The 12,672-nt window shown below is 40.2% G+C and overlaps 1 protein-coding gene across 1 annotated transcript in view; it reads left to right on the top strand.

Annotated features, from left to right (window-relative positions):
- The window catches only part of LOC108792550 (solute carrier family 12 member 9-like), a 165,820-nt gene extending 158,987 nt beyond the window's left edge, over window positions 1–6,833 (top strand). Inside the window, exons 11-13 of the mRNA XM_018563348.1 lie at window positions 386–560; window positions 4,330–4,476; window positions 5,801–6,833. Coding sequence (XP_018418850.1) covers window positions 386–560; window positions 4,330–4,476; window positions 5,801–6,612 — 1,134 coding nt within the window. The 3' untranslated portion in view covers window positions 6,613–6,833. The remainder of the gene's footprint in view (window positions 1–385; window positions 561–4,329; window positions 4,477–5,800) is intronic.
- Window positions 6,834–12,672: the final 5,839 nt, after the last annotated feature.

Raw genomic sequence — 12,672 nt, 5'->3', positions numbered from 1 at the left:
CAGTGAGTCTGATTTATTTTTTTTGAATAGTGGCCATTTACGGTGTTGGTGCCTGGTGCACCCAGAAAGATGTGCAGAGCTTGTGCCCCAGATGCCCGGCACTAGTTACACCCCTGGCTAGGGTTGTTCATTTTTCTTTGCCTTAATAAATCTGCTTTTGTTAATTTTAGTGGTGTTTTAAGAAGGTCAGATAGCTAGGTAATTTTTTTTCACTATAGTATCTTGTGTCCATAAACTTGTACTTGGTCCATAGGTAGGGTTTATAGATGTAAGGCTTAACACAGAAGAGTCAAGTAAAAATCTAAGGTGAACTCTAGAAAGTTATGTTGGTTGATTGTTTGCTAAATATTTTCCAATCTATCTGTCAATGTTCTCCTGTGTCCAGGTACGGAAGTATCTTCTCATGCTGGATGTACGAAAGGATCACGTCAAGTTCTGGCGTCCCCAGATTCTCCTCCTTGTCTCCAATCCAGAAAAGCATAAGAACCTCATCATCTTTGCAAATGATCTGAAGAAAAGTGGACTATTTGTGCTGGGCCATGTAAGACTGGAAGAGTTAGGTATGTGACGTGTAAAGGAATAGATAGATTCTTGTATATATAGGAATACAGGGATATACTGTACATTGGAGGGGAAAGTACATCTATGTTTAAAAATCTTCCTAGGTTTACTTTACTTTATGTATGGTAGGCATAATGGTAACTTTATTTCAGATCCCTATTACTTTTTCTCAGTCCCACAGGTCAGGCTTTGTTCACAGGAGCAGCTAAACTGCATTGCTGAGACACTAACATCACCTGAGGGTTCAAAATATTCACTGGTATTAGGACAGGTTTTAAAAACTCTGTTCTATTTTCTATTGTATAATTAAAGGTTTTTCAAAGAAATGAGATCAGTGCAGAAGTCAGTACAGAGGTGGTCAATGTAACAAAGCAGCCACATGTCATTTCTGACTGATGACTTATCTGCCTAATGCACAGCAAAGGAAGGAATGTCTCCATAGATACTTACTGTATAAAGGCTTTCTCACAGTGCCTATTTAGGGCAAAGTGACAGGGCATCTTTAAAGCCCATCTTCTGACCCACTTATACTCACATTTATTTTCTGCACTCCCTTCCTGCTTTGTTTTTCTGCTGGAGGTAGTCTGCTGGAACCGCTCCAGAGCAGAGGTCCCTTCTAGGTGTGAATGAGCATGTAACCACCTCCCAACATGCAGTGCTTAGGCCTGAGTGGCCAATTGCAAGGCCCAAACACTGTCACATTATGGAGGGGTGGAATCATCAACTCTTGTAAGCTCCGACATCATCAGACATAGAGCTTATACAGGGTTAGGACTGCCAAGAAACAGAAAGGTGAGGTATCTTGGGAAAGGTTACTATAAGAGGGTGGGTTTCATAGTGTTTCCGTCAGTTTGCAATAAATGTGTGGCAAAATATATTTGCCACACATTTGCTGTTTCAGCTCAGCCTTAAAGGAGAACTATGAGGTAATGAAACTGTCATACATCGACTCTATAGATCGGAACGTGAGCGAACACATACCGTCACTCGCTCACTTTCTGATCATCTCCCTGCAGAGAGCGGTGACTGGCAGTCACCACTCCCCGCAGGGATTCCTCCCTCATATCCTACAGAGCTTTGGGTCACCGAAGGACGCTAGTATATGTCCTCCCGTGGCCCTAAAGAGAACTACGGAGTAAAAAGGTTACCCCATAGTTCTCTTTTAATGATTACTAATGAACACATACAAGGTAGGGTTAGGACTATGGTAAAGGTTAAAGTTATAATTAGGCTGTAGCTAGCGTTCGGGTTACCCCGCCTAGGAGAATGAATGTGGGAGAATTAGAAAATGCTTTGTGCTCATGTTTTGTTCACTTTTCATGACATTCCCAGTACAATATACAGTATATATACAGTATGTTTACAAACACACATATTAGCAGAAGCGTAATACAGAAAATTATGTAATAAATGTATTAACTATGGGCAAAGTGGTGTTTAATTTATGAAAATCTTTACATTGGACACTACTCATTTCTGAAAGAATTCAAAGACATTTAGATTTCCCAAGTTGCTATAGCGACCTTGTAAGGTAGACACTGAGATCTAAGGTTAATAAGCAGCATAATTTGAATGGAACAATAAATGGGTAGATTGTATGTCATAAAGTGCTTTTCATTTTGCAATCACACTTAGGTTCTCATTAGGCATTGTACACACTTTAAGCAAGCATTAAAAACTCTAGTTTTAATAGGGAGCAATCACAAGACCCCTCTCACATAGTGTACAGCACAGACATCAGCTTCTTCAAGCAGTACTGCTTTATTCTGTAAAAGTGTGCAATACAGTTGTATTGCTGAGATAGTAGATCAAATGTTTACAGAGGCTTGAGATTTATATATATATACCTACTTGATTGTAAGCTCTCACAAACAGGGCCCACCTATCCCTACTGTATTAATTGTATTGTAACTGTACTGTCTCCCTCCATTTTGTAAAGCGCTGTGCAAACTGTTGGCGCTATATAAATCCTGTATAATAATAATAATAATAATACAGTATATACCGTATTTTTCGCTCCATAAGACGCACTTTTTTCCCCCCAAAAGGAGGGGGAAAATGTGCCTGCGTCTTATGGAGCGAATCCCGACGCCCGAGACATTCAGTTTCGGGCGCCGGGCGAGTAGTAGGAGCCACTGCTCGTTTAATACGAGTGATCTAATGACATCACTCGTATTAAAGCCGAGCAGCGGCGGCGGCGATCGTATTCAGCAGTAGGAGCCACTGCTCGTTTAATACGAGTGATCTTATGAGATCACTCGTATTAAAAACGAGCAGCGGCGACGATGGAGATCACCATAGAGCAGACGAAGAACGGACTTTCTTCGTCTGCTCTGTGTGATCACTGAGACCGTGGCGCTGTAATCACAGCGCCACCTGTCTCAGCGGTCACTAACTGCAGCTTCTGTCACAGTTTCTGTCATAGAAGCTGTGTCAGAAGCTACAGTCTGTCAAGTGCTCCATAAGGCGCGCCGGACCTCCCTGCGTCCTATGGTCCGGTGCGTCTTATGGACCGCAAAATACGGTACATGCATAATCTATTGTTACTACTTGTACAAGACACCATGGAGGAGGCTTGGAGCAATGCATTATTTTACACTTCACCACTTCTGTCCCTTATCCCATGGTAGCCTTCTAACTGCTTATGAAGCTAATCTATCATTGTCAAGCATTTGTAGCCAATGTGATAAAAAAAACTGACAGTCTGAAAATTTTAGTGAACCCCCGGGCATTTTAAAAATTAACCCTTGCAGTGGGACTCCCCTCGCACTGTGAGGGTTGAGCGCTTGTTTTGGTCTAGGTCCTGAAGTAAAGAAGATACTCACCCGATCCCACAGCGTTGAGTGCTCACCTCACTCTGCTCCGGCTGTGGAATGCCACTGCCATAGATTTGATGACATCACAGATCCTTAGACCACCGGAGCCCAGGGGAGAAGAGGTTGCAGGGACTTGTCTAGCTAGGTGTGACTGAGGATCAGGTGAGTATAGGGATGTTCAGATATCAAGTACCGGTACAAGTACATGTACAGATACTTTTCCAGCTCCAAGACTAGACTAGAGAAAAATTCAAAAGCTGGGAGGCAGCTGTCATTCTTAAGGATCATACGGAGCTCCTGAGATTTGTGCATCCCTGTTTTAATGTATGATTTTTTTTTTTTAGAAACATATATTAGGGAAGTACCGATACCATTTTTTCCAGACCAAGTACAAGTCCTGATACTTGTCCAAGTACTCACAGATACAAGTACTGATACATCTTTGTTTATTGTCATGTGACAGCTTTTCTAAAACAACACAAACTAATGATTTCAGTACAGTGTTGAAGTGCCAGAGCCAGGTCCCAGCTGCAACTTCTGCCACCCTGGTAGTTCTCATGAAAATGCCAAGTATCTGCACTGGTACCTGAACTGGTATCTGAACATCCCTAGGTGACTATATCTTTTTTATTTTAGCCCCTAGACCAGAATGAGCGCTTAACTCTTGCAGTGCAGCATAGCCCCAATGCAAGGGTTAATATTTTAAATGCCTGGAGTTCTTCTTTAATATATAAGATTTATATTGTGCCAACAGTGTGTGCAGTGCTTTGCAAAAACTAGGATGTGCATTTTTTTTCTACTTTCTTCAGTAGATCTGTATGTGTGCATTTAATTTTTTCTATATAACTACAACCTCTGATATTAAGTTACTACAGTGGTTACCCTTTGATTTTACATTCTCTGTCAGTAAGAGCTATAAGTGTGTGACTTCTGGTTCTTTGTTCTTTTGTAGATGTGTTGCCATTTGACCCTCTGCAGCCACGGACAGACTCCTGGCTTAAGCTGGTTGATGAACTGAACATCAAGGCTTTTGTTAACCTAACACTGTCAGACTCTGTTAGGTATGGGGCCCAGCAACTGCTCTTTATCTCTGGACTAGGTAAGAGCCTGCACTGCACAGTCTTTCTTCAGCATTACATATTCATCTGTTTAAAGAATGAGGACACCTATAAGTACATTGTCATAATTCCAGCTTACTGCTTACACCTTGGGAATGCCTATGGTATTTACTGACCCATACACTGGATTGCCAAGCACTACTGGGTGCGTTAATACTGGAAACAATGTCCCGGCCCTGGGCAGGTCAGGTAATATAAACTACCTACTATGCTGATTTATGGCAAACTGGGGACAGAATTAGCATAGTGCACTTAACTTTAACTCTTGTGCCCAGAGATCATGAAAGCTTAGAGCTCTATGACTAATAAGTAAAGGATAACTACATTCCACACAGCAAATTTGCACATTATGGCACACTTACCTCCTAGTGTGCGATTCAGACCTCACCCATAATCCAGTCTTTTCACTAACATCTTCATTTGTATGTACAGTATAGTCTGTGCCACTTTTTTTTGTTTCAAATACTGGTGGATTCAAGTTTTAAAAGATAAATAAGAAATGCAGAGTTTGTTTACGTGCGGGAAGTGAAACATAAAATCATATAACAAAAACAAACAGCGTGGACTTGTAGAGAATAATGTTGAATAATAGGAATCCTGTTCCGAAGATTCCTTTCAGACCTAAGGCTAACATGTCACTCGGCTGACATCATAAATGTGCCTCTGAAAATGGAAGAGTCAGAGATAATCTGTATATATATGACCAGGAACAGTATGCCTAAAATGTATATTATACTTTTTAATACATTTCCAGACAATGAGCTGGGCTATGAAAAATCAAGGAGAAAATGAAAGTATCTGCTTCCTTATAGCAGACAATATATGCTGTCATTTCGGTTCCTGTAGATAAAATGGAGACCTTGATTAGCTGCAATATGCAATGCAGAATCACACAATCAATAAAGTAGTCATATGTATTTTTCACAAACATTTTGCCTAATATGTGCATACTGTATATTTAATGGTCACTGGTATCATGTGTTTATTTTATTCCTAGTGTTATGTTTAGTGGCTTTCAAACCTCTTAAAATTACACAACATTTGCATAAAGCATGAAGGTATTTGTTAAACAAATATTGTTTTCTGTATACATAATGCTCCTTTAATCAATATCACTGAATATTCAGAAATCTTTAGTATGTCTTATATATTCAGAATGTGCCTGCACATAGAGTCATTACAGAACTTCTGCTTATTCTAATAACCCAGATGGCAATGTGCAGAGAATGCAAGCGTTATGAAAGACATACGTTAGATATATAATGCTATTCGTGACTTTTAATAGAGTATTTCTGCCTGTTGCAGGAGGAATGAGGCCAAACACTGTCATTCTTGGCTTCTACAGTCGCTCCACACCGGAGGATCTGGTAAGGAATGACCAGGAGCTGCAAGGACCTACTCCTTTTGTGTACACATCAACAGGCCGGAGGCCAACTTCTGAGAATTTCTCTTCGTGGGAATACGTTGCTATTATATCGGATTCTATAAAGATGTCCAAAAATGTGGTGCTGGCAAGGAATTTCTCAGAGCTTGATAGATCTCATATTTGCAGCTTGAAGGGCAAAGACACCTATATTGATGTGTGGCCTCTGAACCTCCTGCGACCAGACAGTGCCACTTATGTGAACACCTGCAGCTTATTCCTTCTTCAAATGGCTTGTGTATTGAACATGGTGCATTCTTGGAAAAAAGCTAAGCTGCGTCTGTTTCTGTGTGTAGAGAGAGACAGTGGCCTACGTGGCCAAGAGGTGAAACTGAAGCAGCTGCTGAAAGACCTCCGTATCAAGGCCTCCATCCACACAGTAGTTTGGGACGCAGTGGTTGCACTTCACTGGCACAAGCAGGCGGAATTTGCAGACATTGCAGAAGAAGTCTACCTGAATTACCCAAACAACTCTATCAAAATATCAGATGACTATTTGGAAGCTGTGAATCAGATGATTCTGGGGCAGAATCCCACGGCTCCTCCAGCTGTCAGGTTCTTGTATCTCCCACGGCCTCCTGCAGACAGAGCTATCTACAACAGGTTCCTTAACCAGGTGGAGGCAGTAAGCCGAAACCTGGGACCCACACTGCTCATTCATGGAGTTACTCCTGTGACAAGCACTGAGCTCTGATACATTTAAAGAGCATTAACTATGCAGCAAGCAGGAATTGGCTGTGCCCTTTATAAAAGGCAGCTTGTTTTATGCACCGTGTATCCATGCCAAGAAACCCAGACTGACCTCACTTTAATACAGACATATTCAACAGAGTGTGAGGCATGATCAGTGATATGAATAAGGAATGAATTTTGTTTCAATCTGGTTCTTAACTCTGGGATATAAGAAAACACTGAGTAAGCTACTCTTGCATATAGCATTTGCACATATTTTATGGGTGCCAAACATTTGTATTTTGGACATTGCAATAAAAAAAATAGCAATGGCGTAAAAACTAACTGTATACCCAGTTGTCCGAATGTATGTCTGTTAATATGGACATGAAACCTAGATTTACCTTTCATGACTGTCCTAGGTCAGTGTTGGAACATCTGAGCATGTGAATGGGAAGCAAACTCTGATCCATTCTTAAAACATACTCTGATTCTAAAACCCTTTATCACTAAAATGCCACACTGAGCTGCTCTGTAATGAAATACATTTGAGCAAAACAAGAGACATTTTAAATTGAATGTATTCTTGTTTCAAAAGCAAAATTTAAAATAGAAAACGTACATTACAAATGTCTAAATGAGTAAAAATGTAGGACCTCTATACAAAATAACCAATTGGGAGTTCTTTAGTTGCCGATGAAATTTGTAATAGCGTAACGGCAATATAAACAGTAACATCATAAAGTCCTATGCATGGCCATTTTATTGCCAATGATGGCATCCTTATGCACTCATTGGCAACGTCTCATCAGGCCCCTGTAGCTGCTGTGTATTCCAGTAAAATGGCGTATACAATAAATACTGAAGTTCATTTCACTGAAAGATTGATATGCGTGTTTGAATGTTGCCTGGAAAAGGCTCATCATTTTCTGGTTGTGATAATGTGGGCACCTTATGAGCTACTTATATATACACCTTAGTACTAATCTATCAATTGTCAATGTCAATTGTTAATTTTTTCCTTGCAAAATCGTGTTTAACTAAAAATGTAGGGCTATCATTAAACAAACTAACTACTTTTATTTTTTTCTCTAACTCTTAACAGTTCCTTCATATTGATACATCAATAATTTGTACTATTTTACACAGGATTAAAGTTTTCTGTTGCACCAAAGCATTCTATAATGTACTGAAGATTCAGGGATTTGTTTGTACCAATTTTTGATGTTTAACTATGCAAAGAAAGTAAAAGCTACAGTTTATACAAACTGTGAGCTCTGCAATGTATTTGGATCATATTTAGGGCTCTGTACATGTGCACCAACAGCACTGTGTGAATAAAAGACAGCTCCATCTAGAGCAGTGGTTCTCAACCTGTGGGTCGCTACCCCGTCGGGGGTCGAATGGCGATTTGCCAGGGGTCGCCCAGGAGTCTCCTGCTATTAGAGCACAGTAAACCTTTCCCTGCGATCGTCTTTTTTTTTTTACATCGGGGGCCGTTGGCCGACGTTAGTCAGAAAAAAACAAACAAACACCATAGGAATGCATAGCTAGATTCCTATTGGCTATTTCACTTTGCAATAGCCAATAGCAAACTAGCTATTGCACCCGCCTTCTGCTAATGCCAATCAGCAGAGGGGGACCTGAGGTTCTCCATCAGGTCCTCTTCTAGTGATTGACAGCAGCAGAGTGCGGGTGCAATAGCTAGTTTGCTATTGGCTATTGCAAAGTGAAATAGCCAATAGGAATCTAGCTATGCATTCCTATGGTGGATTTTTTTTTTTATTCTGACGGCGTACGCCAGTGGTTCTCTTTACAGGACCAGTGTCCAAAGGGCACATCAACCATTTGTGTGTTTCAAGGTAGCACTTCTATCTATTGTGCTGCAAAAACATACGGTTCAAATTTGGTATCTCTTTTTCTTTATATTTATATGGTCCTGACTAAGAAAATATGTTTTTTTTTTTACTTTTTATTTATAGTGAATGATTACATGTTACAATTATTTCTTTTTTAATATTAGTGAGGTAAAATTTAACATTGCAGGCTAATATCTTCTATTTTTGTATGCTGCCAGTAGCTGCAGCTGTCATCTCATGTTCATGTTTTTCAGGCTCTCATTAGCTTCTCAGCTGAAAAAAAACTATTTACAGACCTCAGAAGCTGAAGTTGAAATTTACGTTTAATTGCAAGAGTAGAAAGAATGACTCTCCCACCCCCTCCCTGTTCACAGGACTCTGTACACATATTCAGGCACAGAATTCAAAAGTAAACAACTTCCTCTGTGCCCTATGTCCCTTGTCATTGCTACACAATGTTTAAGAGCCTAGAAACTAAAATTGAAAAAAAAATTTGGACTCAGAACCATTATAGTTTCTTTTTAAAGAAATTGCAAATGCTTGGATGATACTGTGTTCGCCATGTGCAAAGGTTTCACGCAGTCTCTGCATGGGCTGCACAAATATGTACTTACCCTTAAACATAATCTTTTATTGCCAATATTATTTATTGCATTTAAAAAAAAGATAATCTTTAAAAGATTTGATGGTACTGTAGTACATACATTATAGTTTTATATTGTCTCATGTCATGTGTCTTACAGCTTCTATTTGTAAGTAATATTTGTATGTTCATCTGTCTATTGTGCAGTAGTACAAACAATGCATTCCATTTTTGGTACAATTACAATCAATAAACTGAAATAGGCAAAACAAAATCTCTTGTGTCATTTATAACCTGGTGGAAACAAAATCAATGTAAACTGCATTTGTGGCATCTGCTGGTGTCTAAATATGTACAGAAGGACTGGTAGACAACTGAAATGGTGAATGAAGAAGACATTCTAGCTGTTTGGAACTAAATATGGACAATGCCATCTGTGAGCAGACTAGTGAACACTGACAGACAGGTGCCTAGCTGGTACTACATGTTACTGCTGGCTAGCATGAAAAACTGAAGAACTGCAGGCATTACAGTCACTCTTAGACTTTAAGCAAGATGATATCTGAGCTACATTCTTTACTGACCACCACTTAAGAGCCTGGTGGTTTCAGCATATATGACAGTGATTGTTGAGCATTCTGGACAGTGATTCGTGATACCAGTGCAGACAAACAGAAAATGGAGTGGTGCAACTCAGAAACATCTTAAAGCAGTTTGGAAACTAGCAACATTAGGCTGTTTGCAATGATCCTTTACAGGGGATGTTGCAGTACTGAAGAGAAAGGTAATAACATTGGTATTATTGCACTGGATGGGGAAATATTGAAGAATTTAGACAACACCGCTGAAAATTATGACTACTGAAGAGAGTTCCTTGTTCAACATCCCTCCACTGAAAATGATTGTACCCAGGTTAAAGAGACACTGTTACCTTACCCATTCAGGGCACAGTGACCAGTCCACATAAACTCACCTTAACAGTGTTCCAACGCTGATCCTCCCTCCATCGCAGCTGACACTAAAATTCCTAGTGTTGGCTGGTGTTAGACGCTAGGGTGAGTGGTGACATCACTCCCTCGGTCATTTGACAGTGCTTGGGCCTAACCATTGGCTGCTAGACTCAAGAACTGTCACTTGGGAGGAGTTAATATAGTCCCCCATACCCAGAAACAGGTATTGTCACTGGCTGTGTCAGAAAACAGGGTAGTAGGGGAACGCTGGCATGGTGGGTATCGGTGGGGGGCCCTTTGCAAAGACAGTATCACTTAGCCCTAAGTGACCATGGTGTCAGTGTCTTTTTTAAGGATGTCATAATTTAGCAGGAAACGGTTTATCGAACAATGTCTTTACAAATTGGTGAAGTTTATAAACAAATTAATTTTTGCTAATTTTTTCACGTTTTGTGAAATATGGAAGAACAAAATTGTGCAGAAATTGCCCTAAGCAGCTTTATAAATAGGCAGGACTGTTAGAATCAATGTATTCCACAAATGAAAGGGCTAGATATGGATTTTGACCTTTTATAAATGGATTCCTTAGTCGTTTGGCCCTGCAGGTTACAGCATGTTTCAAAGATTCAATAAGGATATTACTGTAAGACTATGTTAAAGCATAATGGAATGAATTGGTCTAACACATTCGGGGGTGGGGCACCCTCCAGAACTTTGTTATATTTACCAGTTATAGTTATATGTCTTGTGGCATTACTGCTGTTCCTGTAAAATGTTCTCTATGACCTTTCACAGGTCATTTGGGGATGTGCATTTTGCGCTGGAACATTTTAAAATCTAGTGTTTTCATTTATCATTTTATGAAAATCTCCTTGATTCATTTTAACTTTTCATTTTTCTCCTAAAATATTGCACAGTTAAGCCTGTTATGTCTTTAATAAATGATAAGAATAGAGAACATCAGGACTGTCCATCGTGTATCACTGTCAATCATTTTAATTTTTTATTACCCTAATCGTAATGAGGTTGGAAATGTACTTTCCCATAAAAATGCTGATTAGTGAAAGCATATCACTGATGTCGTAGGTTGAATCCTAGTAAGAAGCCGAACCTTTGTAACCTTTTAAAGTCCATTAAGTTCAGCACAGATTGCCTTCTGGCACTGGAGCTGGGGCCATCTCGTTTAGCTACCCTTGTGTTTGACCCTGTTTGGAGAAAATCCCATTGGATCCCGAATTGTCTTGCTAGGCAACTTGCTCTGCGTAGAGTTTTATTTTGCAAAATGGAAGATAACCAGCATGACAATTAGCTGTAAAAGTGTCCAGAAGCAGAATTATCGATTTTCTGTTAAAATACATATAGCAGTATTAAAGGAGAACTATGGGGTCAGTGCTTTTCCCCATAGTTCTCCTAAGGGTCAGGGGAGGACACAAACTAGCGTTCTCCCGTGACCCTAAGCGTAGCTTGCGGTATACTGAGACCACCGCAGCCGGGACGGATCCCGACATTACTGTCGAGATCCACCCAGCTGTGTGATTGACAGCTGGCTCTGCCTATCTAGAGGCAGAGCCAGGTGTAAAAGTCCCCCCCCCCCCCTGTCAGTTCCGCCAGTCAGCGCTGGAGGATCAGAGCGGGGAGGGAGGAATCCCTGCAGGGAGCCATGAGTGACAGCCACAGCTCTCTGCAGGGACAGAATCGAGAAGTGAGCGAGCGACTGTATGTGTTCACTCGCTTCCCGATCCATTGAGCCGACGTGTGACAGTTTCATTGTCACACATCGGCTCGAACTATTAGGGTTGAGTGAAAATCACTCACCTCATAGTTCTCCTTTAAGACACAAGCCTTGTATTGCTGCCGTATGTGGTGTATATGGGCAAGAGGTTGGAATTATACTTACCTTCTACTGTCCTTTTCATATGTAACTCCTTTTATAGCAGTTAACAGAATGAATGGCATTTCTGATACAGTCTACAGTATAGTGCTACATTTACATTTTCAGCCTAAAAGTAGCATACCACCATTTAAAAAAAAAAGGCATTTTATTTATGATTCATGTTCCTGAGCCAATTCATGATATTTGGTCCTGTGTTTCAGTTTGTAGTGAATGATTTGACAGAAATAATATTTAGAATACTACACCCCCCCTTTGCCCTACCCAAACCTATGCTTTATCTTGGGTAGAGCTAATATAACAAAGTTGTGTAAAAAAAAAAAAATAACTTTCTAGGTCTATCATTACTAATCAAGTTCCATGCCATTCATAGAGTGATCTTATGGCTTTCACTGTTCCCATCCGTCATTGAAGCAAGGCATTGGATGATTGGATCGATTACTGTTAACAAGGATTCTTTTGACGCCTACACAGGAAAGATAGGGGAAAATAGGACCCCTTATAATGGCCACAGAAGGGGCACAAGCCCAGCAGCTTCAGTGCAGATACCTCAACAGTATAGTACCGGACAGAGAGAAAAAATGTGAGATACAAAAGAGCAGTGCTTTTTCTTTCCAGGAACTCCCAAAAACTAAAATATCAGTTTTAGGTTGACTCACCATTTTAAATCTGAACAAACAAACAACTGAAAACACACATGAGAGCTGTTTAACCACTTAAAAGATTTCTGTACACCCATTTGTGGGATGTACACTCAGGGCCGGATTTACTCCCCCTGCTGCCCCAAGGCCAGGTTAAA

Source organism: Nanorana parkeri, unplaced genomic scaffold (genome assembly GCF_000935625.1).
Source record: "Nanorana parkeri isolate BGI_ZX_2015 unplaced genomic scaffold, ASM93562v1 scaffold657, whole genome shotgun sequence".
Classification (NCBI taxonomy): domain Eukaryota; kingdom Metazoa; phylum Chordata; class Amphibia; order Anura; family Dicroglossidae; genus Nanorana; species Nanorana parkeri.
Note: the sequence above shows the minus strand (reverse complement) of the source record. Positions and strands in the feature narration are given on the sequence as shown.